The 26,597-nt window shown below is 31.8% G+C and overlaps 4 protein-coding genes across 5 annotated transcripts; 3 read left to right on the forward strand and 1 right to left on the reverse strand.

Annotated features, from left to right (window-relative positions):
* The first annotated feature begins 5,010 nt into the window (after positions 1 to 5,010).
* SR (serine racemase) lies at positions 5,011 to 7,846 on the forward strand. 2 transcript variants are annotated; one of them, XM_047310061.2, is made up of 7 exons: positions 5,011 to 5,134; positions 5,705 to 5,895; positions 6,052 to 6,138; positions 6,215 to 6,445; positions 6,991 to 7,064; positions 7,165 to 7,351; positions 7,504 to 7,846. In XM_047310061.2, exons 2-7 carry the CDS (start codon positions 5,720 to 5,722, stop codon positions 7,754 to 7,756), a joined length of 1,008 nt encoding a protein of 335 aa, XP_047166017.1. In that variant the 5' UTR covers positions 5,011 to 5,134; positions 5,705 to 5,719; the 3' UTR covers positions 7,757 to 7,846. The 2 variants fall into 2 exon arrangements, with proteins under 2 accessions (XP_047166017.1, XP_087959406.1); XM_088103280.1 differs by having other exon boundaries at positions 5,038 to 5,134; positions 5,601 to 5,895.
* A 252-nt stretch (positions 7,847 to 8,098) lies between these two features.
* On the forward strand, positions 8,099 to 10,554 carry LOC124835159 (actin-depolymerizing factor 7-like). Its single transcript, XM_047310052.2, has 3 exons — positions 8,099 to 9,080; positions 9,580 to 9,839; positions 10,015 to 10,554. The coding sequence occupies exons 1-3, from the start codon at positions 9,078 to 9,080 to the stop codon at positions 10,163 to 10,165; spliced, it is 414 nt and encodes a 137-aa protein (XP_047166008.1). The 5' UTR covers positions 8,099 to 9,077; the 3' UTR covers positions 10,166 to 10,554.
* Positions 10,555 to 12,572: 2,018 nt separating this feature from the next.
* Positions 12,573 to 15,672, forward strand: LOC124835151 (RNA-binding NOB1-like protein). The gene is made up of 5 exons (XM_047310043.2): positions 12,573 to 12,973; positions 13,110 to 14,247; positions 14,473 to 14,641; positions 15,053 to 15,172; positions 15,312 to 15,672. Exons 1-5 carry the CDS (start codon positions 12,655 to 12,657, stop codon positions 15,459 to 15,461), a joined length of 1,896 nt encoding a protein of 631 aa, XP_047165999.2. The 5' UTR covers positions 12,573 to 12,654; the 3' UTR covers positions 15,462 to 15,672.
* A 1,394-nt stretch (positions 15,673 to 17,066) lies between these two features.
* On the reverse strand, positions 17,067 to 21,215 carry LOC148205457 (putative LRR receptor-like serine/threonine-protein kinase At1g63430). Its single transcript, XM_088103281.1, has 13 exons — positions 20,591 to 21,215; positions 20,204 to 20,342; positions 19,964 to 20,035; positions 19,692 to 19,835; positions 19,464 to 19,613; positions 19,251 to 19,367; positions 19,108 to 19,172; positions 18,694 to 18,945; positions 18,404 to 18,609; positions 18,166 to 18,301; positions 17,932 to 18,089; positions 17,639 to 17,854; positions 17,067 to 17,548 (listed from the first exon to the last, which is right to left on the reverse strand). The coding sequence occupies exons 1-13, from the start codon at positions 20,676 to 20,678 to the stop codon at positions 17,303 to 17,305; spliced, it is 1,989 nt and encodes a 662-aa protein (XP_087959407.1). The 5' UTR covers positions 20,679 to 21,215; the 3' UTR covers positions 17,067 to 17,302.
* Positions 21,216 to 26,597: the final 5,382 nt, after the last annotated feature.

Raw genomic sequence — 26,597 nt, forward strand, 5'->3', positions numbered from 1 at the left:
AAAATGTGTTTGGACGCAATTTTTGTCCAAGTACATAATCACATTTTAATCCTTTGTGTAATGTTACTTCAAATTCCATGTAATAAAACTATTTATCATTTTAAAAAAATGAAAATGAAGTTGCTAAATATCGACAAAACATAATTTCTTTTATAAAACTATTTTTTTTTTGTAAATAAAATATCTTGTCAATATTGCTCTCTACAGCAATTATACTGAAGAAATTAACATTTTTTTTCTTTTTTTTCTTCAAGGAAACCAATTGTCCGGATTTAGTAAACGATTTTGTTCAAGTTTTATGTTTTTTTAAAGAGCAACAGCGTTTAGTTAAATTTATTATTTTATGAAATATTTTCAGTGTTATTTAAAATTATTTATAATAGTATTTAAAAATAAATATTATTAACATCATTATACCATAATTTTATTTTTTAGATTACCAATATTCTGCTAACATGGACATAAATGATAACCTGTGTTCGTTAGTAAAGAGATTCAAAGTTTTAATCATTATGATGTCGTTAATAAATAACAAAAATAATTGACATTTTTATTTAAGTTATAAATTACTGACTCTGTTTTAAAATAAGTATTAAGTTTGTTTTACAAAGACGAATAAAAATAGCAAATAACTTTATAAGTGAAACGATTTCATTCAACTATCTTTATTAGTTATTCTTTATCCTAGATTCTATCGCGTTAATTATTTATTTGAAGAAATATTAGAATAAAAGAAAATCAAATCTCTCATTAACAATCTAAAATATCACTTAAGTTTATTATTTTTCGGTGCTAAAACGGTATTTCACAAAACATTTTGAAAAAACATTAGTATGTTTCCGAATTAAATTTGCAAATTTTAAATTTTAATCTTATATTAAAAATTTCTAAATGTAATTCAAATACCAATACTATTAAGAGTGAGATTAATTATGTTTTTAGTTTTTTAACTTTTAGTAAAAGTTAAAATTAATTTATCTTGAAAACTTTAGATTAATTTAATTTAATTTTTAAAACTATGTGGATTGATTTCTTTTAATCAAATTTTATTAAATATTTTATAATTGTATTTGAATTGTTTATACTATTTAACACATTTTAACTATAATATTAATTTTTGATAAGAAAAGATGCAGAGAAAAAATATTTTTTAAACTAATATATATTTTAATTTAATAAAAAATGAAATAGAAAAATAGATTTTATGCATAAACTTTCTTTGATTTAAATCTTAAAAATATTATGTAGTCTTATATTATATTTTTTTTCATGTCTAAACAAAGGGAAAACGTTGGTCATGACGTTTCGTTGACTATATGATAAATCTATTTCAGCAGAGAACGAAAAGAACAGACGAAAAACAAAATAAATAATTTGTGTTCAGAGTAAACGAGGTTGTTTTGTAATTTAGTAGTTAACACTGAGTGTTGAATAACTTTATAACACCGTACACAATGTAAAACATTATTCATGCTCCACAGCCTTTACATCATACCTAAGTTTAATACTAATTCTGTCATTAACTAGCTCCTAATTCATGGCTTACACGTAAAACTCACAACGTTAATTAAAAAAGAAGAATGATAACAGCAAGAGCAAGCCTTTGTTACGAGTTGTACCTTCCCGCGACCTTATACTCCATACATTCCCTTTTTTATTTTTATTTTTTTTTTCAAATATCCATATATGTATATATTATCCTTCAAGCTTAGGTAGCTTTCACCATTACCTCAGTACTTAAATTCATCATTTTTTAAATATTTAATTAGTAATTAAATTTTTATACTTACATTTTTTAATTCTTTTGCCCTTTATATTTATTTTTGTTTTTCATTTTATAAAAAACTCAAAGTGATCATTTCGTTATTGTTTGAAAGTGTTATGTCAAAATCTAGATTGGTTATATTTTAAAATTTATATAATCTTTTACAAATTGACTCAATTGATTCGACTGAATCATTTGTTTAGATTGTTTTGAATTGTGATGCATATGAACTAATTTGGTGTTAGTTAACTTGATAGTAAGTAGTGCAAATTTAAAGTATTTGTTAGTGTTTGAATAGATTGAATGATTGAATTATGAAATTGTAGTATATGAGTTATAAAGTTGGTTTAATGATACTGTTTAAGATGCTTAAAATCAAAGAACACTCGTTGAATTAAGTTAGAAGGGGTAAAGTAGTTAAATATATGTTGAACCATTTTAAACACAAAGAAATGAAAATACGATGTTTATCATGATATTGAGCGAAACTTGGAGACCGTTGGGTGCCACTCTGATAAAGAGCTCCACAGTTTTTGGCATTGGACGCCACTCTAGTTTTGCTAAGTGATAATGATAAGTTTTACCATTATCTAAGCATCCTTTTAGTGGTAAAATCAACTCTTCTCTAGCTTGAATCTTGCTTAATCCTCTCTTTTATCTTATTTTTATAAATAATTGTGTTTAAGGCTACTTTGATGTAATTTCATCACTAATCCCCTTTTTTTGTAGCTAATGTTGTGTTTGGAAGAACCGCCACCAAGGTATAGAGTTAAACTAGCCATAGAAGAAAGGGAATCTGCACGAAATAGGAGAAATAATTGACGCAGAAAGCTTGGCGCTGAGCGCCCAGACCTGACACTGAGTGCCACCCCTTAATGATGAAGAATTGTTGATTTCAGTGACCAGGGTTCTGAGCGCCCAACCCCAGCACTAAGCGCCCATTTTCCAGAAACTACGGCACTGAGTGCCTACACCGAGTGTTTCTCTTTTATGAAGGCCAAATGTCAAAACCAGAAAGCAAGGCGCTGAGCGCTCATATCCTAGCATAGACCGTTGTCGATGCTGACTTGGCAGATCTGTTCTATTTAACTCTGAAATGTGAAGGGCTTGGGGTCTTTGGTGCACATGGAGGCTGTGAGGAGCTTGTGGAAACATCTTCTTCTTCTTCTCTAGGTCTCCTTCTTCTTTCATCTTCCATGTTTGTAATCTCTAAGGTTCTCCATGGAAATGGAGAACCAAACTCATCTTGTTGGGGGTAGATATAGCCTCTGAATTCTTGTGTAATTGATAAAGGATTTGATTATATATATGCATTTTCCTTCATTTGCTAGTTTCTTGTTTTCATTCTTAATGCTTGCATGTAATGAAATGTTCATGACTTGATTTGTGGTTCATGGGGCACGAGGACGTATTTTGAGTTAGATTTGAAACAAGAGGCCTAGTGGGTGCATGGATTCTAGGGATGAAACGTGATTCATTGGTTGTCTTAAGATCCTAGTTCTTAATGCGGATTTTTCTTATTAATTGATCATAAGATTGATTGTTAATAGGGGATCTAGGCTCTTTCACCTAAGGGATTGAGGTTAGAGTAATTTTTTGGGTTGACATTAGTTAATTGATGGAGAAGAGATGAAATTGTGTATACACAATAGTGAAATAGGTGAAACCTAGCCTTTGAAATTTCAATTCATACCATTTCTAGTCTATTCCATTTCTAAGTGCCTTCAAACACTAAAGTCCAATCTTTTGTTTGTAAATTGATGTGTTGTTCATGAGTCTAAACGAGTTGTCAATTGTACAATTCTCTAGTACTACGAGTCTCTTGGAAAAACGATACTCAATCTTACCATTTTTATATTACTTGAACGATTGGATGCACTTGCCGAAACCACGCAACACTGAGCATACTCAAGTCCAGGGCATCGGGGGTTTTTAGCATCGAGCTTTGTCCAAATATCGTTGGGTGCTTACTTCACAATGAGCTTTGATGGGTTGGAACATTGGACACTATAGATACCGTTGGACGCTCCTTTCACAGAGGGCTCCAAGGGAATTAGTGTTGGACATTGGTGGAGTGGCACTGCGCGTGGGGTTTAACATTGAGTGTATTGTTTGCTTTTCAGGTTCTGAAATGTATTATTAGTAATGTTTTGTGAAATATGATTATTATCTTATGCATTATGATATTAATGAAAGTGATTGTAAGGATAATTGCTTTAATTTTGTAAGTATAATATAAGTATTGAGTATAAGTTTTAAGAACAAGGCACCTTAACTCTACTAAACTAACATACTCAAGAGAGAATAAATTATCCTTTCACATTACATCCAATCATTCACAATAAATTATATTAAATATTTATAATTAATATAATTTATTTTAGTTTTTATCAACTTTCATCACTTAAATATCTTTCTCTATAAGAGAGTAGTAAATAATAGAGTTATGACAATTTTGTCAAGAAATTCATATTCAATATGCATCATAAAATCATGCACAAGATAATATTTCCTCTCTAAAAAAAACTACATTCACATCACATATACTTTTAATCAACAATCTTGATAGATTATGGATATTAATGTGACTTTACTCGCCTATCACATATATTATTGGTAGATTATAACTAATGGTTTGACTCTACTTTACCTCTCAAACATATTTTCCATAAGTTATAGTTAATGACTTGACTATACTAGCCTCCCACACATATTTTCTTTTTAAAATATCAGTTCACTAGATTTCATAGCAAAATCTCTTCCTTAACAAGCATAGATAAAGTGTAGAAATTTCAAAAACTTAAGCTTGTCAATTGATCATACTCATTGCTCAACAAGCTACTCCTTAGAAGTATTTTCACTAGTTCCATATGAGTCTTTGATTTTTTATTAAATTAATTTTTTCTGAACTTTTATTAATTTTTTTTATCATAACTAGACGCTTTCACTTTTACATGATGTAATACATATAAAACTCATATAAAAAATGTCTATGATACAATGTCAACCTAGGATTTTTTTTTTTGAAGACTATTAAACTAAATATTATTTATCTTTCTTAAAAGAATGTTTTGAGAAAATAAAATTACAAAATCTTAACCTAAAACCTCACTCTTTCTATAAAATTTCAAAACATTGATTTTAAATTCTACAAAATATTTACAGGAGCCAAAATGAAAAGAATCACTTATTCTACCCAAATTTAAAACAGACTCAAGCATGTGATTAATGTCTTGAAAATTTTAAAAAGAAAACAAAACAAAAAATAGCAAATGACGCAAAAATATTTGGGCGGAGATATTAAAAGGTTGGGAAGTGGAAATGAGAATGAGGAGGAGCAGGAGAGCCACCAACCAGAACTGCTCGATAGTAAGTTTCGGATTTCGAACCTCTTTTCTCTTTTCATTTCAGTTTCAGAATCTCTTTTCTGAAGATTCTAGTGCTTCACTTTTCAAACATAAAAGATTCCCCTTGTCAGATTCTTATAAACATTCAACGATGTACCAGTGTTTTTCATCCATGTTTGTACCAATTTTCCCCACACTTCAATTGCCCCACTCTATTATGGAAATTTTTAGTTTGAGAGATCATAAGAAAATTATCTGGTATTGAGTATAATCTCCTCTTTTTTTCGTACAGATTTGAGATCAATAGGCTTAGAAAAATTTAGATGAGCTGGGTCTCTAGCATTTGTAACTTTTTTGACACTGTAACTCACTCAAATGGAGGTTAATATGTCGAGTTACCTACAATATATGGAAATGATGTTGTTTGGTAATAGTGGGACACATTGCTACAACTGTTTGATGGTGTGCTTGACTGTTTGTTTGGATAGTTAACTCACTTTCACTGGGAAAGGCGAGCATTGATGGGTTGGTGTTAAACTCTGTTTCTAACAAGGATAGAAGTACACACTGATCTGTCTTTGTTGACTTTCAGAGACCAGTTACTTAGATGGAAGAAGAGGGCAAAATAACAAAAGGAAAATATGCTGCTGATATTTCCTCCATAAGAGAAGCACAAGATCGAATCAAATCATTGGTTCATAAAACTCCGCTTCTGTCCTCCACCTCGCTGAATGTTTTGTCAGGAAGGCAGCTCTACTTTAAGTGTGAATGTTTACAAAAGGGGTGAGAAGTGGATATTTTATGAATTGCACAGAATTTTGGATTTTATTTTTTATTTTTTTTCGGAGTTAATGGTGTACTTTACAATCCCTCTTAATTTTGTATAAGTGAAGAAGAAAAGATGATGACATACTTTCTCTTGTATTCCATGGCCATCAGGGGAGCTTTTAAATTTAGAGGTGCCTGCAATGCTGTGTTCTCTCTCAATGATGAAGATGCTTCTAAAGGGGTTGTAACACACAGCAGGTTTGATAGTAAACATAGATTTCTTTTTTCTAATCAGAATCTGTCTAGCTCTTCTGATCGTGTTCTACAAAATCAGTGGAAACCATGCTGCAGCATTGGCTTTGGCCGCTAAACTACGGGGGATCCCTTCATATATTGTTATTCCAAAAAATGCCCCAACTTGCAAAGTTGAGAATGTAAAGCGGTATGGTGGTCAGATTGTCTGGTCTGAGCCCTCTGTTCAATCCAGGGAAGAAGTTGCAAACAAAGTGTGGCAAGAAACTGGTGCTATCTTTATACATCCGTATAATGATGGACGCATATTAAGGTACAAGTACAATGTTGATGATTGTATAATTTGTTTCTGTCTAGATGCCCTGCCATTCAACTCTTTTGGGGGATAAACTGGGAGTGTACCCATTCTTTTCATAGGAATTTACCAATTAGATCATGTACCATTTGGCCAATCTTTTTCCAGTTCTTAAAAGAAGAAGCTCCTTCAATTGGCATCTTTGTATTGAAGTTTTTTTTTCTTGTCTTCTTTCAGTTATCGCTTCTCTGGATTTGTGTTTGAACTAACTTGTTCTTTTTAAAGAAAATCCATAAAAATCTGGGCCAAATGCAACCTAAGTGCTGCTTTGAGCTTTATTTATTTCTACAGGCCTAGCTATAATTCATTGACACTTGAGCATCTCTTCTGATATTCTTTTGTCGTTATTTTTATTTCTCACCTCACTTCTGAATGATTGCTAAGCTGTTAGATAAATCTGTTCCATTCAACATAAGAAACTTGATATATTACGTAGGCTCATGCTTTAGGAACTTGTGACTTGCAAACAGTTGCACTTCTAACATATTGCATTGTTGTTGCAGTGGCCAGGGTACCATATCCCTGGAGATTCTGGAGCAAGCCCCACATTTAGATACGCTAGTGGTACCCATAAGTGGTTTGTTCACTTTTTTACAGTCAAGCTGTCAACCAAATGCTGTAAAATTTGCATTAATTTGAACATCTGCTTCTTGGTTTGTCAACTAATGAAAATGCAGGTGGTGGTTTGATATCTGGAATAGCATTGGCTGCCAAGTCTGTCAACCCAGCTATTCGTATTTTAGCTGCTGAACCTAAAGGAGCTGATGATGCCGCCCAATCTAAAGCAGCTGGGAGGATAATAAGATTGCCTGAGACAGATACTATAGCTGACGGTCTTCGAGCATTTCTTGGAGATTTCACTTGGTAAAAAATTCTTTAGTAATTAAGATAGTAAACTGAAAATAAAGTTTTGGCTCCTTTTTTGTTCTCTGTCATAAATTTTCTTCAATTTACTATTATTTTACAGAGGAACTCTCTTGATTTGTTGTGCTTGTTACCATTTTATGATGGAACAGGCCTGTAGTACGAGATCTTGTTGAGGACATTATAACTGTTGAAGACAGTGAAATAATCAAAGCTATGAAACTGTGTTTTGAAATTCTTAAGGTTGTTGTAGAACCAAGTGGAGCAATTGGCCTTGCTGCTGTTCTATCCGATACCTTCCAGAATAATCCTTCTTGGAAGGAATGCAACCACATAGGAATAGTACTTTCAGGAGGCAATGTTGATCTTGCTGTGCTTTGGGATTCTTTGAAGAAAGGGAAATGATCTCTACTTTGCTTTATGTGGACCTTCATTGCTCTAAATATGAGTGTAAAAGCGATCTAGTTTTTATGATAAGTCTTTTCCATTGCTTCAGGTTACCTTGTTGGGATTGAAACTCTGATTTTGTGAAGAATGATTTAAAGAGTCGTTCATTCGAAGGAGTATTCAATTGAGATTTCAAAAGACTTTTTTACATTAAAAAATAATGTGGATTTTAAAAGATTTGTAAAAGGGTAATGATTTTATTTTACTTTAAAATACTTTTATCGTTAGAATTTTGTAATTTGGGTTTGAAAGGATTTATAAATATGAAATTGTGAGATTTGAAAAGATTTTATCATATTACAAGAATTTAAGTGATTTCATATATTTTAAAATATAAATCATCTTTTCATCTTTATTTTCTTTTTGGAAGAATGCATTTTTACATAATATTTTAGTGGTAGATAGTGTTGATATTAGAGTAAACTATCAAAGATGCAAACATTTGATATTAGACTAGTAAGTTATTATTAAAAATAAGAAATGATTTTATTATTTGCTATACATTGTCTTAAGTAGATAGAATGTTTACGCATAAGCATTTCTGCAAGAGAAAAATAACAAAAAAAAAAATGTAAAATTCTTTCATAGAGAGTCTGTCTAATTTTGCAGTCTATATTTAGGTTAGTCTTAACTCATGGAATGTTCCTCTCATTGTTTTCATTTTTTTTTCTCCCAAAAGTTTTTAAGGAAAAAGTCATTTAAATAGACTTCTAAATTACTTTCATGTCTAATAAGAATTTTGTAACACCCTAATACATTCCAACATTCTAATTCTTTCCCTATTAAAGTGTGCAATTGAGTTAAAATACTAAAATAAATTAAAAGGAAAGATCAAATAAAGAATTTGGTCAATTAATTTAAATTCTGTCACATACAAAAAAGGGATATGAATTATTTCATCAATTGATTTTAGGATTTATTTTTTTACATTACTAGAAACTGTGATTTCCCATTTGCCGTTAACAAAAAATTGAAAGAATACATAGATAGAATACAGAAGAAAGAAACTAACGTGAAAAGATAAAAATAAACTTGTGGCGGAAGAAAAAATTACAACAGATTTATCCATTAATTTCTCCCTGAAGTTCTAATTTTCAGATGCTATCTTAGTCTTCTAAAAATTGCACCTCTCATTGTGCAAAATAAAAGGCTCTTTGTTCGTTATTTTCTCTGCATACTAGTCATTGGGTCTATCGTTCTCATTTTCCAATCTCCGTTGCTCGAATCACTTTCCTTTCATTCACATTTCGCAGGGCGCTTCTTTCTCATTGCTGGCAAAATGGTATGCGTTCTTTGTCCCTTCTTTCTCTATGTTGCACACTTGTTGACCATGTTTTGTTGATAATCTTGAAGATAAATTCCATTTTCTTACCTTTTCATCTTTTGGAAAAAAAAAAAATATGGACTATAACCTTTGGATGCACCATCTTAAAAGAGCAACACTATGGTAACATATTTAAAAGAATTTGGATGATTTTGCATTTACCCACATTAAATTCAAGTGTTTCTTCATGTCTGATGTGATTCTAAGAAGCTGATAGTTTTAGTTTTTCGTTCAAAATGGAATCTTTTGCCTCTTGGTTAAAATGATGTGTTATCATACCCTGTAACTGTAACCTAAAGATGATAGCTAGCAAGCCATTTTCCCACCTAGCTTTTCATCTGTGAAAGTTATAGAAGTTGCACGGCTTTTCAAAATTCAATTTTTTATTTCCACTTGAGGATGAAGAATGTATAACAATCATTGAATCTAAAATTCGGGACATGAAATTTTGGGGTAGGCAAATGCAGCGTCCGGAATGGCTGTGCATGATGATTGCAAACTGAAGTTTCAAGAGCTTAAATCAAAAAGGAGTTACAGGTATATTGTGTTTAAAATCGAAGAACAGCAAGTGGTGGTTGAGAAATTAGGAGGCCCCACGGCAAGTTATGAGGACTTTATGGCCTGTTTTCCACCAAATGAATGTCGTTATGCTGTCTATGATTTTGACTTCACAACTAATGAGAACTGCCAAAAAAGCAAGATCTTCTTCGTTGCATGGTACTCAATTTATATACAATTTGCCTTTGATTTCATAGTTCTGGCTGAACAATATGTGAAATTACAATGTAGTGTGTATACTATTGCTTGGTTCATTTTGTGAAGAAACAACTTATGTATATCATTGCAAATTAAGACAATCTGAAACACCAGCTTAATCAATCCTTGTGTGCAGGTCACCAGATTCCTCAAAGGTGAGGATGAAGATGGTGTACGCAAGTTCTAAGGATAGATTCAAGAGGGAATTGGATGGCATTCAAGTCGATATGCAAGCAACTGATCCAAGTGAGATGAGCTTGGACCTTGTTAAAGCACGAGCCATGTAATTGGCCTTCTTCATCATTGTTATTATCTCTTCTATGTTATGGATTAATTCCCAACTATTTTGCAACCTTGGGAGCCATCTTTCTTTGCCTATTATAGCTTGGATTCAACAGCAATCACAAATCCAAAATGACATGCATATGCATCATTCTTCCATGTACTCGACCCTTGTTCAGTTTTCTAGCGATCTTGGATTTCTGGCTTCTTTGAAAAGCCATGTGTAGTGGTGGGTTCAAGATCAGTAGCATGCATTTATTATATATCTTAAGTAGGTTGGTTATTCTCATACCAAGTTCCCGGTCTGACCACTTGGTTTTTCACTTAATGAAGGTGTTTGTGCAGAAGCTACTGAAGAATGATGGCACTGATATGTGTCTCATGTTTCTCCTTTTTTCTGTTCTTGTTAACTATTATGTTTCTTCATTTTCTTTATCTCTTGTTTTTGGAAGTACTATAATGGTATATATAGTACGATACAGATAATGATGATATACATATCTTTTAATTTGCTGCTATATATCATCTTCTCACGTCTCAGATGACAAAATTAGTTTTTATATCACCATTCAATGCTCAAAAATCAGAACTAACAAGTACATAAATGTAATACAATAATAATTATTGTATTATTAATAGAGCTCATGTCTACAAGATATGATAGTATGAACAAGTCTTATTATACCACTTTTATTTTATATTAAACAAATTATATGAAAGAATTACACCTCCTTAATAAGTAACAACACCCTCTTCGTTAACTTTGGTCTAAAAAAGTTTGAAAAATAATGAATTTATTAATGACATTGAAGAGTGGAGCACTCCATAATCCTCAATTTTCACCATTGTTCTTTGCAATTAATATGGTCAAGGTCTTCACTGCATTGTTTAAAGTCTAAGTTATTGTTATGTCTAACGGGATGTTATTTGTAAAAGGTATTTTGATATCAAAGTCAGATCAACTTAGATAAATAACAATGAATGTTATAATTAATGTGTAACTACGATCTAAACTAGAATAATCATGTTTTAATCATAAGTTAATTAGTTTTAAGGTTGATCTGATTTGATAATGTTTAGACCGATTTGATGTATAACTATACAGTTTGTTAGGTGATTGTCCAGGTTCAACATCGTCATCCAGATGGTTTAATTGATCATTCAATCTGATGTATAGTCATATTGTCAATTAAGTAACTATCCAAACTTAATAACCTTATCCTATGTGGTAATTGACTATTCAGACGATAATTGACCAGATAATCATACTATATATTATCTATCCAAAAGGACTATCTTTAATATTTTCATAAATTTTTTTTTAATGTACATCAATCCAATAATAAATAAGAATTCAACTAAATACACAATGTTATACAATAATAATTACAATAATTATTATTTATATTTTTATTAAAATAAATTTTTTGAAGAACCTAAAATTTGATTTTTATAATTCAATGATCTAATTTATTCTGTGATAGATTTTAATCAATAATATACTCAAACAAAAGCATAATTTTAATATTTAATTCTCATGTAAAGTTAATGAAATTAACTGTCTATCAATCATACAGTAGTATAAGTGAGTTTATCTTGTATCACTTTTGCTTTATTCATAAACAAGTTACATGGAATAATTACACCCTTCACAACACCCTAATTACTAACTTCGGTCTAAAAAAAGTTTCATATTGAAGCACTCCACACTCTTTAATCTTCACTGTCGCTCTCTATAATAAAACAAGACATTTATTTTTATGTTACAAACATAGGAAAGATAATTATAATTTATGTCAATATTTTTTTTTATTGAGATTGTATATATGACATGTTTGCATTACAAAATAGAAAGTTAAAAATTAATATATATTTTTAGTTCTTAGTCACTTTTTGTTTTCTTTTAAATTTTAAATTAATATTGATAGTAATGCATTTAAAAAATGTTTTAACCACCTTTCTTTTTTCAAATGCTTTATACTTAAATATTTTCAAATTGGACATGGTAAAAAGGAAAATAAATATACAATATGACATTTAATAATTACAATATAAAATCAAAATAATTTGTCATATAAAAGATTTATAACATAGGTAGAATTTTTAATAATATTTAGGAAAATCTGCCCACAACAAGTATTTTAAAATTATAAGGGTTAAAAATTAATTTTAAATATAAGAAGCAAAGACTAAAAATACATTTAATAAAATTAATTATTTCTTTTATTTCACAATATTTTTTTGAAGAATTTATTCACGATAACTTTTTTTATATAAACTAACAGAGTTGAAGGTTTTAAATATAAAAAAACAAACTGTTAAATTACATTCTTATAAATATAACAATTACTTAATTATAGTATTATTTGGAACATAATTTAAAATATTTAATAAAAACAGTACACCCTTTCTCTGTTGTAGCGTCTAGGGTTTAGAGATCAAAATACACTCACCCCTTGTCTTGCGCGCGCCTCTCTCTCTTTCTCTGCATCGCATGGAGGAACCTCCAACTTCAGTTCCGGCGACAGCTTCATGCTGGAGCAACGTGGTGAAGAAGCAGCCACCTCCACCACCGCAGCACAACGTTCCAGTTTTGGTGGAAACCACCGAATCTTCCAATGCCATCGCCGTCGCCGTTGTGGACGCCAACGCGATAATCGAATCCGGCGAAAAGCTCCATGGCCTCGCCGACAAGTTCATCTCCATCCCTGAAGTTATGGAGGAAATCCGTGACCCCGTTTCCCGCCACAAACTCTCTTTCCTCCCCTTCTCCATTCAAACCATGGAACCCTCCCCGGAATCCATCAATAAAGGTATTCTTAATTTTACCTAACCTCGGACTTTAAAGCTTGCTTGTTAATTACTATACTATTTCATGTTTCTTGTTTTTTTTTGCTTCAAATTATGTGTTCGAAATTTGGACTTTTAATGTAAATATTCCTTTTGTAGTTGTCAAATTTGCTAGGGCTACTGGTGACCTACAAACTCTATCTGATGTTGATATCAAGCTCATAGCTCTGACTTACACGTTGGAGGCTCAGATTCATGGGACCAAAAATCTCAGGGATGCCCCTCCCCCTGTGCAGACGTTGAATGTGAAGAGGTTGCCAGAGAAGGACATGCCGGGGTGGGGTTCTAACGTGCCTAATTTACAAGAGTGGGAGGCGTTGGAACAGGCGGAAGACTCTTTGAATTCCAATTCGAAAATACTTCCTTTGCAGGATCTGAACTTGAACATTGTTTCTCCTGATGATCACTCTGTGGACGGTTCTGTGGAGAGGACGAGTGAAGCTGATTCGGGGATTCAGGACGGCGGTGAGGATGGTTTTACGAAGCCTAGGAGATTCACGCCTAAGAAAAAGGAGATAAAAATTGAGGGGAAAACAATGGTGGCTGATGGAGTCGATGCGTCGCAGGGCGAGTTTGATGACAATGCTGGTGATTGGATGCCGGCTGTCAGTCGGAGTACTCACAGGAGATACTTGAGAAGGAAAGCTAGACGTGAGTATCATGAGTCTATATCGAGCACTCAAGATGAACAAGATTTGGAAGGAAAGGATGATATTGTTGGTGAGGATGTTAGTGTTTTAAATCAGCAAGTTCATGAACGAGATCCTGAACAAGTTGAAAATGCTGTGTCTGAGAATAATGAGGTGGTAAAAGAGAACAAAGACAATGAAAGTATATATGAGATTCTCCACCAAATGAGACTGGAGGAAGGTTCTCTTGAAGTTCTTGATGAGGAAAATAAGCCAAGTTTATCTTCCGAAGAACTCCAGTCAGACAATACTGGATTGGTGGAAACAGTACCTGATGGCAATGCAGATGTGGTCACTAAACCACGGGACAGTGGGATAGATACAGTTGATAGCCAATCAGATCACTTGGAAATTGCAAGCCAGGCCAGTGTAGCTGCTGACTTTTCATATGCTGATGACGATGGTAGTGAGCAAAGTTGGATGGTTAGATCTTTGTCTGAATCAAGCGTAGCATGTGTAACCGGTGACTTTGCAATGCAAAACGTTCTTCTCCAAATGGGTTTGCGCTTACGGGCACCCGGAGGAACGCAGATACACCAGCTGCACAGGTAATTTTAGGTAGCTTCAACAATATTGGACACCTATCTTTGCTATGTGAAAGAAAATTTCGAATGCATATTCAACCTAGATGTTTCATTCAACATTTTGTTACATTATTATTATATAATGACATGCGTTTACTATTTCTAGTCTATATATTTTCATTCTACACAGTATGCAGCATGATAGCAAAATTGTAATGTGTTCTTATCTTTTAATCATTTCCATTCCAGATGGATACTCAAGTGCCATGCCTGTTATACTGTGACTGCTGAGATTGGTAGAATTTTCTGTCCAAAGTGTGGAAATGGCGGCACACTAAGAAAGGTTGCTGTCACAGTTAATGAAAATGGAATAGTAGTTGCAGGCCGCCGACCACGGGTTACATTACGTGGCACAAAGGTGAGCAGTGTGTGTTTGGTTAATTTTCCTATGTTCTTCAGGTTGCTAGTCTTTTTCAATATAGAAGGTGCGCTGCGGTAGACGTTTTGTGCACTAGTTTGGGGTTATTTGCTTTTTGTAGTGTTGACATTTTAACTAGATAACTTGATTCATCAATGGCATGAGTAATAAATAGTAGGTTTGGAATAAGAGTATGATGCATATGATACCTTTCTTGTGGATATGTAAGACTTAATAGGAAATTTTATCCCACGTATTCTGGTTGATAGATGTTGATTTTAATTTGTAGAATAACGTTTGTCAAGAATTATTCTATAAGTTACTGGCAATGCCATTTCACCAGATGATATGTTTAGAATCCTTGATACACACATTTATTCCTTTATGACTTTTACCTGACTTGATGTGCAGTTTTCATTGCCTTTACCCCAAGGTGGACGGGCTGCAGCTACAAAGAACCCCATTCTCCGTGAAGACCAACTTCCTCAAAGGGTACTTTATCCCAAAACGAAGAAGAAAACCAGCAAACAGGTTCTGTGTATTTCTGTGTATTTAACTACTGATATATCTAATTGATTAATGTCCCATGGGAATGTCGTATTCTTTCATGTTTGTCCCCCAGTCAAATTAATTTCACATTAACCTGAACTTACTTAATTACCCTGTATAGGATGATGACTTATTTACACCAGACAGTGTCTTCAGCCACCACACTGATAAGAAAGCTCCTTTCCAGCCTCCTATAAGGAAAGCAATGGCAGTTTTCGGTGGAAGGAGAAATCCAAATGACAATCACTACTCACGCTCCAAGCATAAATAGCGGATCTCGCCAATTTTGACTTACTTTTATCCCCTAAATTTTGTTTTTATTGCTCGAATTTGATTGAAAGTTAGTTGGAAATTTGTTGGGTTATGAAAAACATATATAAGTGGGTCTCATTGTCTCTACATATCTAGCTGTCTATGATCTAGTTTAGCTGTCATGGGAATGAATGAATTAATTTCATGAGAATGAATTTCAGTTTTGCATCGTTTGTGGTACAACAGCAGTTTTTTGGTTTTCATTTGTGAATGTCGTATAATTTTTCATTTGTGTATCGAAATAAGTGCATTCTCATTTAGATCTATTATTATTTCAAGTGATAAATATGATTTTAATTTATAAATTTGAGTGCAAAATGATATATTAATCTATTTCAAGTTTTGATATATTTTTGTTTTAAACTAAAAAAATAATGGATATATTCCTTTTAGTTTAATAATATTAAATTTTTTAGATCTGAGTTTTTATGTTCAGATTTGAGTTGAAATGCATTATATCAATAGTTAAAAAGATTGTATTTATTTATTTTTAAATTTTGTAAATTAAAATGAATTAAAGATTGAAATAAAAAATAATTTTAATTTTATGTTCAAAGTTTAGGGACTGATTAATTCTTATTTTAAATAAAGAGTTTTATGTAAGTGAAATTCGTTAAGCATAATGAATGTACAAATATAAATCAATTGTCTTTAGTCTTTTAATTTCCAAGTTAGTGTTTTGGTGATATTTAAACTTTTTTTAATTTTTAGAATGATATCATTTATGTTAACATAAATTTAATAAACAAAAGTAGTGATTTTAGATATTGAAAAAATGACAATATACAAAATGTTCAATAGAATTGAAATCGAGATATACCCATTTTATGAAATAAAAATAATAATTTGTATTTTATAAAGAGATAAAAATGAAGACAATCAATATTGTTAATTTTCAAAGTGAATGTAACAAAAAGAAAACAAGTTACTTTTTTTTGTCTGAACAGTACATGAATTGTACATGTCTAATTTCTGGTATGCATTCAAAGTGGCGTCAACCATCCTGTCACTAAAATTAATATTAGGATGTTAATAATTTTTAGGCTCTGGCCACTGGTCCTTTTCTGAGAAACAGACGTACGATGGATCTAGACATTAAGATTCAAAGTTCCACACAATGATGCGTCTGTCTCTAACACAATCCTTGACTCTACCGCAATATCTTATCCGGAAATGTCATGCAGTTCACTCTTCAACCATCTCCAACAACCAATTTAATATTATACTTAAGTTCATTCTAAAATAATTGGTATTACTTTATTTAAATAATTAGGCAAATTAAAATCAGAATCCATGTTTGATGCATTTAAAAAATATTTAGGAAACTTTGTGCTAAGTGCAGAGAGATTCCAACAGCTGCAAAGGAATATTTCAAGCATCCAAAAATCTTAATGATGCGTTTGCTTTAAGAATCATGTTTGATCGTTGGCTCACATCAATCATGCATTACCCAGAGGCCATACAACTGTCCTTTTCATATGTTCAGATGAACATGTTTGATAGAATGGTAGACGCTTAAAGGTAGACTTTGTGCTTAGCAGACAAAAGCCTCAACATAAAAAAGAGAGAAGTAAAGACAGTTGTCCAATTCCATTGATTTATCAATTTCCATGTGTCAACCACCGCTATACAAGGTTACCTCACGATGCACATTCCCTTTTTTGTGAACAATCATTTACAGGTGAGAAACAAAACTAAATAGATAAAAAAGGAAAATTTAAAGTTAGAAATGCATTATGGTTATAGGTCTGCTTCAGTAGCAGTGTGTAGTGTGTGGTTAGTTGAGTATTATTGAGTGAATTATGATGAAAGGGCTAGCTCAGCCCAAGCCAGAGATGATGCCTTTAGCTCCACATTTATCGATGTGTCTATTCTGCTCTCCAACATGATGCATAATTCACGCATTGATGGACGTACAGAGGGATCAGGACTGATGCAAAGAGTTATCACCTCACATATTGCTTTCAGGTCTTCATATCTAAAATGCTTCAACTCAGGAGCCACCACATATGACATTACTTCTGGCATTTCAAGATAGTCCCTGGCCTGCAACACACGAGTTTAACATTCAACATTTGATGCTTTACGTGATGATTCCATAGAAAAATCAATCCAATTTTTTGGGAAGTTTCTTACCCAATCCACCAAGTACCCTTTGTCCTTGCAGTATGGAGGTCTTCCACTGATTATCTCCAGTAGAAGTACACCAAAAGCATATATGTTTCCTTTGGGGTCAACATGGCGTGCTTCAAGGGAGTTTGGTAGAACACAAACAGCTCCTTGGCTGCTAACTGAACCAGAATTTTTTTCTGATCTTTCAAGAACTGTCTTCCAACTCTCAAAATCCACCAGCTGAAATTTAAGGTTCATTGAGTAAGATATTCAGCAAAATCATAATTATAACTTAAACTAGATGCATGCACACACACCTTAGGGGAAAAATCTTCTGTAAGGTAAACAGCATTGGAATTCAACTCTGAGATGGTGAATGCTGGCTCAATTTCATTGTGCAAATACTTGAGTCCACGTGCAATGCCAATGATAATTTTCATACGCCGTGTCCATGACAACTGGCACCCTTCTCCATCTGCAATTATGATTTCATTCATGTTTTAAGGAACTGAAACAAAAAGACATGCACACGAGCAAGAACTGTGACTTACAACAATGTAGGTGATCATAAAGTGTTCCGTTTGATGCATATTCAAAAACCAGCATCCTTGTAAATGGAATGCTCTCTCTGCAATATCCTAGCAGTTTTCCTGCGTTATCATGATCTAACCTTGCCAAGTCTGCCACCTGAAATGCATCGATAGCAGAAAAATTTAATGAGTAGTTTCATCATTTTTCTCTCAATTCTTGCACACTGTAAGCATGACATGAGTGTTCCATTTCATTTACCTCTCTTTGAAAATAGAGCTCAAGGTATCCCGTCCAATTTTCTTCCTTGATGCAGAGGGAGATTACAGCAATCTCGGGTCCACCTTTCATCGTACCCTTGTACACCACGCTATCTGGTGAGGACCCAATTATGTTGCTGAAGTCTTCACAGGCCACTTCAAGATCCTGTCTGCTATACCTCGTCACATCCTTCAACATCTCCGAGTCTGCTCATTGATAGAGTTAATTGTTCAAAACATCTATACAAAATATCAGTAGTAATCACATAACAGGAAGCAAAGAAACCAAACCTATATGTATTGCCAGATAATCTTTTCCGCTTCCAGATTTTTTCCAAGGTATGATGATAGATGATTTGTTGTTACACCTTTGAATTGCAGTGAGAATACCAATAACAAAGAGAGAACCAACCATAGTTCCCGTCACTATTTCTAGAGCCAAAAGCCAAGCAGGTTTCGATGTTTCTTGATGCTTGGTTACATGTTTGGTAGCAGATTCGGACTTTGGGTTCACTACTGGACCGCTTTGGGCAGGTGAAGCACCTAGATGTAAAACAAACAAGGAACAGCTATTATAGGTAATGTGTATATCGTAGCAAAAGGGATCAAATGCATACGTGATTCACAAAAGTTTGAGTTATCCATTATTCCATTCTCAAAACATGGGTTCATGTTTAGATGCAAAAAATATTATGTCATACATACCGCATTGCACCAAAGTCCTCTGTTTTATGTCTTTGATATGGAAACAATTTCCTTGAAAGCTTGATCTGCATGATGGATTTTACCTTTTCTGAGAAAGGAGGTTTGACTAAAATGCCAACTTAACGAGAAGATCAAAAGTATACCTCGGAAGATACTTCAAGCATTTGGGTATGCTGCCAACGAAAAAGTTATATGAAAAATCTGCTACTTTTAACTGAGATGAACGACAGAAGGCAGTTAAATTCACACCTGAGGCATACCTGAATAGGAATAACGAGTCAGTTTGAGATCCAAATTTTAATGGTGCAACGTATCCCTAAACAAACTAGACTGGTTTTTCAAAAATATTTACTCACTTCCCATGCATATTTGAAGAAAAATTTGAACTGCTACCACCAGGAAGAGATCCTTGAAGCTTATTCCTGTCCAGTCGAAGTTCTTGAAGGTATTTCAAATTTCCTAGCTCCGGAGGTAGCCTACCAGTCAAACCGTTGGACTGCAGGTTTCTGCAAGAATACATGTTATTCAAAACACAAGTCCACAAAATAATTTGAGAGTCCAATTTTGGAATAAAGTCCTTTTACATTTTCATAAGTTGGGTCGAATTTCCAATCTCCGGAGGAATTGGTCCAGACAACTGATTCATTCCCAAATCCAACACCTTAAGAGATTTCAGCATGCCCAATTCTTTAGGTATTATTCCAATGAGATTGTTGCCATGTAAGATCCTGCAGCGATGAGAACCAAAAATTAGTCACAAACATGATATTGAAGTGCTATAAGTCAAGGTAATAACACCCAATCACTAACTAAGGTTTGGAGAATGATGAAAGGATTGCAGAAACAAGATACATACAGTTCTTGTATGTATGTGATTTTCCCAAATTCTGGAGCAAGAAAGCCCTTCAACGAAGCCCCTGATATATTACTGCAAAAAAGGGAATCCACTCTGTTGTATTAGGAATGTGCTAGCTCGGGAAAGTATGCCATTAATTTAACATCTCAGTCATGGTTGATGAAGCTCGTCCCATTGCAAGAGAGGACTAATAAGCAAAAGAAATGTACTACATGTTATAACGGATCCATGGTATCTTACAGCTTGATGACATGATCTCGCGTTGCAGTGCAAGAAACACCATTCCAGTCACAGGGATCTGACTCCAGAGTATTCCAGTTGGACAAAGCCTTATGTGGATCTTCATAAACAGCTTCTTTGAATCTTCTAAGTGCCGAAACTGAGAACAAAAACCAAATTCTACAACTCAAAAATATATTAAAAGAAACAGAGTAAATGCTTCATTATTGTGAATGTATACGGTAGTTAGCCAAGACAAGAATGCAAACCAATTAATCGATCTTAAAATTTCCAAGTTCACACAAGAACAAGAAATGGTAAATTTTGCTACGTGATCCAAACAGAAGTCAACACAGGTAAAAGCTCGAGATCTGAGAGAGAAAGTGAGTTCTCAGCCTTAACTCTTACCTTCATTATTTGAAGGCAACCCGACAGAAGCCACAAAAGAGAGCACTGAAACCAAACCAATCAACAACAATAAAGTACACAACTTCATGTTCTTCTCCCAAATTTTCTACACTATCTTGCTTCTGCTTCTTCTTCTTTTCTTCTTCTTCCTCGTTCGTTAGTCACTGCCAAGGTGGTCTTCCCAACAAAAGTGCAACTCAGCAAAAAAGAATGATGGTATGAAACTGAATTTCCCAGAACTTGCAGGGATTTATACCCAAAAGATAAAAGATACAAACTTGGCCAAGTTGAGAGGTTCAGAAAATGAACACTACTGATAGAGTTTTAAATGGTGGATTTGAGAGGTGTGAGGAAGAGGGTGACACTGACACTGGACTATACTAAAGTCTGAAGACAACCCAGAAGAGGATGAAACTTGGATTCAAAGAGAGTTTATCCAAGCTTGGATTTTGATGGCACTGAGTGAGGCCTATGAAAAAAAGAAGGACCTTTTTATTTTGAATTATGTTAAAAATGGCGGTTTGTGGATATCTTTAAGGTAAAAACTATTTTGTTTTTGTGCATTGTGTTCTTGGGACTTGGACTGTGCATTTCTCTCTTTCAAAATGCTATTGGCAGTGATTAGTGTTTCCCATAGGGAGGTGCTGATTGCTATGTAGGTCTTCTATGTCGTCACACGAGAACTTGGTATTCTCCTCCTTCCATTAAACCATCATTATCACTTCAATTTATCGCTCTCTTTTCTTTCAATCTCATTTGCCAATTCAAATAAGTTTCACACGCAGTTCAAAAATATACCAGGATGTTTCTTAAAAGAAACATTTTTCAAAAGATAAAAGTAAAAAAAAATGATAATTCTGCATATAAATAGAAAGTTAAATAATTAGGAATCTTCAAGTAAAACAACCCATTAATTAATTCATGTTGTACTTCTTTAAAAATAAAAAAGATAATACAATATTCAAATATGTATTTGAAGTAAAAATAAAATGGCGTTAGTTTGTTGTTTTGTGGTCGAGTTCTGGAGTGATGAGAATAGATATCATGATTTATTGTAACGAATAAATAAATAAAGACAAAAAAGGACATGAATTGACTTTTCGCACAACATAAATTTACTTCCCATACCCCCGTTTTTAAATCTCACATTCTCTAGTTAATAAAAATAGGTATTATTAATGAGTAGAGTATATGTGTTGTTTTATGAAAAATAAAACAGAAACAATAAAGATGTTTTATTTTTTAATAATTACTCTCATGTTTGTATACATTTAAACAAATTTGCATTCCTGGCATTAAAAGAAAAAATAAAACATTTTTATGGACTAAAATTAGTTTTAAATAAGTTAAAAATTAAAAATTGTATGAACATTTTAATGCATAACATAATTTTTAATTTATTAAAAAAAAAAATTTTATATTTTTTTTCTCATGGGCATTAAAGGAGAAATTTGTTTAAAAATGGGTGAAGAAAATGATAAATTTCAAACTAAATCACTTGTAATTTCCCCCACATTCAATTACCAAAATAATATACTAAAAGTACATATCATGTGATATCAATTTCTTAAACAACAAAATTATTTTTTGCATTAAGAGTCAATGTCACGAATGAACAACGATTGCGGAAAGTCAATTTTAATAAATATTTTTTATTAAGAATATCACTAATAAGCAAATCAATGATTTAAATTGTATGGTTGATGTTTAGTTAGGTGATATATATGATAAGCAAAAGTGCTTTTTGAAAAAGCAACGAAATGCTTCCAAAATTCCACGTTCACAGTTGTTCTCCATCTAAATCCATTATTAAAGCTAATGTCACGCGTCAAACTATATTTTTTAGTCATTTATATAACAATTCCCCTCCTACCCTATTTTTTTTCTTTCTATTTTCTTTTTTATCAATAATAAACCAATAAACTAAAAATTCATAATTAAATTTTCTAACATAAATTTATCAACCATCAACCATGTTACTAAATATTTCATAGAATAATACAAAGTTAACGAAATTAACATTATTGAAAATTAAGAAGAATATAGTTTTTTAATTTGAGTATGTTATTTTTATTTTGAAAGTTGTTAGTTAAAATGTAGTAAATTAAAAAGTAGGGTTGAAAAAAGAAGAAGTGGTTGGTGTTTTGTATTTGAAGAACTTAGGTAGATATATAGATAGAAAAGTAATGTTGATAGATAAAGGGGAAGGTTACTAAATAAGAAGAGCACTTGATTTGATTTTGACATTTTGTATTAATGGTGGTAAGAAAAAGACAAATGAAGATATTGTTTAAGTTGAAATGAACAGTGCTTCCAAGCAAGATCCTCTTTAAAGAGGTTGAGTATATTTAAAGAAAGGAACCTAATTAATAACATTGCACAATAGGACTCCTTCAAAACGCAGTTAAAGTTTCTTAAAATGCATTTGATGCTGGACATGTAGTTTCCTAATTAATAATAATGTTTTAGATAAGAATAATAATATTTTCACAATATTTTTCTTACAACATTTTAACATCATTTACGTGTCATTCTGTGATTGGTCAATGTTGGATGTTTATGATTATTATTATTGATTGTAAAGTAATTTTAGACTAATCATATAATTTGACACGTAAATAATATTAAAATGTTGTCAAAATAATATTGTCAAAGTATCATTATTTTTTTTTATAATGTGAGAAGGTTTTCTGGTTTATGTTTTGTGAAAGTTGCATCCTCAGACATTCATGTTCCAGGAAGCATTCCTTTCACCTGCCATGGAGAATCCCCCCATGTGCCTGCCTTTCATCAAGGCCCCCACATGCTTTTTCCTTCTTTTCTTTTTCTTTTACAAAATACTCTCTCTTCCATACCAAACACAAATTCCTCAAGTACTTCACTTTCCCTCTCTTCTTTCTTACCTCTCTTCATTTGGTTACATATTCCTATCCATATACCTTCTTTACCATTCTTTTTTCTCTTTGCTTTTGTGCCTTATAAAAAAATTTCAAGCTTCCCAAAATGTGCCTCCTTAATCAACATAAAGTAGAATGATTAGTTGAAAATCAACTTATAAATACTTAATTACATTGTTGATAATAACTACAAACAGAAAATATATATTAAAAAATGTTAACTACCTTGATGAATCATCCCATTGATGGAAATTAGTCTTAGAAACAACTAAAAAAAGTTAATCTATGATAAAAATATCACTAAGTGAAGTAATTAATTAAAGAACATAGTCTATTTTGTAAGACATAATAATATAATAGTTGGGTATGATTCTTAATGAACAAAGGTTGTTCTTATAGGAGATTATCGATCATGTTTGTCCGACACTAATTGAGTGAGCATATAATGTGTTGGGGATAGTGCTTATTAGTTGTTATTCTTATCGTGAGACCGATTTTGCTTTGCTTTGCTTTATTCCCTACCATCTTTTCTTTGCTAATATCCTTATAAGTTAGTTTATCTGTCTCATTCGTAATGAAAATTGATTCAAAAGCAAGTAATTGGAACTTTCCAAGTTTGGTTAGAGTTAGACACAGTTCGCTAAAGGAAAACCACTACGAAATTAGTGACCTTAGAAGTGCCTTAAGCCAATTATTTATAGGGTTTCAACTCCATATTTTCTCTCTTACTTTCAAATTTTCCATTGCTCCAACTTCTTTTAAAATTAGGGAAATCACATAACGCAGAATCTTTTACTCCATAATCACATCTAACTTCACGCTTAAGCATTCTTTCCTCCTTTTCTTTTTACTTTGCAGCGCCCCATAATTCAGCTTTGTTTACAAATTCCTATTACTTTAGGTTAAGATTTTATATTATAAGGTTTAGAAAAATTAAAGAAAATAAAGTTGAAGTATCACCAAAAAAATTATTTTTATTTTCATAGTTGTGAAAATATTTTATAACCATGAATATAAGAAGTGTTGGTTCAGAGGAGTTATTATTTCGATCATTAATTTGTTAGAACAAAATTGATAACCCTTATATTTTGTCTGTTAAACCCTTATTCACCTTAAGTATTCCACCATATTTTGAATCATTATCTTTTGTTTTTCTTTTTAATGTCCTGTGAGTGAAACTAAAATAAAATTTTATAGTAAAGTTTAAAGATCAATTTAATAACTTTTTATAAAAGTAAACGTAATAAAATTAGAAATAAAATAAACAGACCAAATTTTAATTAAATATTTTTTTATAATCTAAACTCAAAATTTTAATCAAGCTCATATAATTAATTAAAAATTAAAATATAAATGTAAATTTTATAAACTGGATTCCACTTTTTTTTAGGATATCATCGAAATAATAGAACGAAGGAGGAAAGGTATTATTACAGAAATATACATGGGCTCAGTATCAACATCAGCGTCACCACTACCTCCGCGATCATGGGCCCATCAAGCTATCAAGGTTTGTTGGGCTTATTTAATGTTTCGGTACACTATCAACCATCCAATGTTATCCAATCACGCAAATAAACCTAACAGAATTGGATATGGATTATTTTATTTTACTTAAAAAATACTATTGGAATTTACATATATAATCACATAATTATTCTATAAAGTATTATTATTTTTTATTTCAATATACTACTTATTTTTAAAATATTTACAACTTTTATCAGAAAATTAAAATTTTAATTCGTTATTAACAAAATGTTAAATATATTTCTATTTTTCGAACTATTGACCATGATACTTGTGGAGATTCCGTGTCCATGAAGACTTGAAACATGTTGAGTCAATAGAGATGAGTGAAGAGAGACTCTAACTCTATTAACTGTTTTTGCTAACATTTTATACCTTTTTTTTTATAAATTATAGAAATAAAATTACCACATAATATTATACAATTTTAATAAATAATTTAGAGACTAAAACATATTTAATTCTTAACAAAGATATTTTTTTAAAATTAAAAAATATTTTTTATTTCTTCCTCTCAATATCTTGTTTCATATTTAATGGGTAACCGTGGTGATTACATATAAAAATTACGTACATATATAATATTTTTTTATTACATTACTTTCCAATCCAAATCACATATTCTTTTAACTTTCTATTTTGCCTTTTTTTTTTTAATATCATCATTAGTAATGTATATATCTTTTCTTAAATGGGCCAAAACTGGACTCTATCGTCTGTCTGAGCCCAAGTCAAGGGAAACATAAATCTATCAATCTATCTATATGTATTAATTTAGCTTCTCATGTAGATTTTTTTTAGACCTTACATCAAGCGAACAAACAAAATTTTAAAAATAAATATACTTGATCGTGTTTTTACTAAAATATTATGAAATTTTTATCACTCATTTATACTAAAATATAATTTATAACAAAATAACTTTCTATGATAAATGACAAATAAATGGTAGGAGAGGAAAAGTACAAGACAAAATTTATAATATAATACAATCGAGTCAAACTTTTCATATTTTTTTTCCAAAATAGTTTTCTAAAAGCATGATAAACATTTTCTTATTATTCTAATATGAAAAAGATGTTAAAACTTAGAATTTTCTAAATTGTAGTATGTAAATATAAAATCTCTCAGTGATTTATTCATAAAAACACATACGATCATAGCTATTAAAACTCCTACGTATAACCATGTCCATCCCAATGTATATGGTATTATAAGTGTTAGGTGATGACATTAAAGAACTACGATTGTTGTACAAAATGTTAATGCACGTAATCTGAGTATGATAACATACGTATCATCAACTAAATATATTAATAAGCACAAGTTAGGTATTTGTGAGTTGTTTCATTTCTTTTCTTGAATAGGAAATTTAGAATAAAAAATGAAATAAGTAATAAATTTAAAACTAAAAAGAGTAAATGCTTTTAATTTTTTGTTGTCCAAGTGGTCTTAGCTATCAAATTCGAAACAAAGTTATGAAATATAATTAACATTGAAGAAAAAATAATTGAAAAGACAAAAAAACCATTATAAAATATTTTCACCTCTTTGTTTTATTTTATATTAAAATGTGCGCC

This window comes from Vigna umbellata, chromosome 1 (assembly GCF_029865625.1).
Source record: "Vigna umbellata cultivar VRB3 chromosome 1, Vumbellata_1.0, whole genome shotgun sequence".
Taxonomy (NCBI): Eukaryota; Viridiplantae; Streptophyta; class Magnoliopsida; order Fabales; family Fabaceae; genus Vigna; species Vigna umbellata.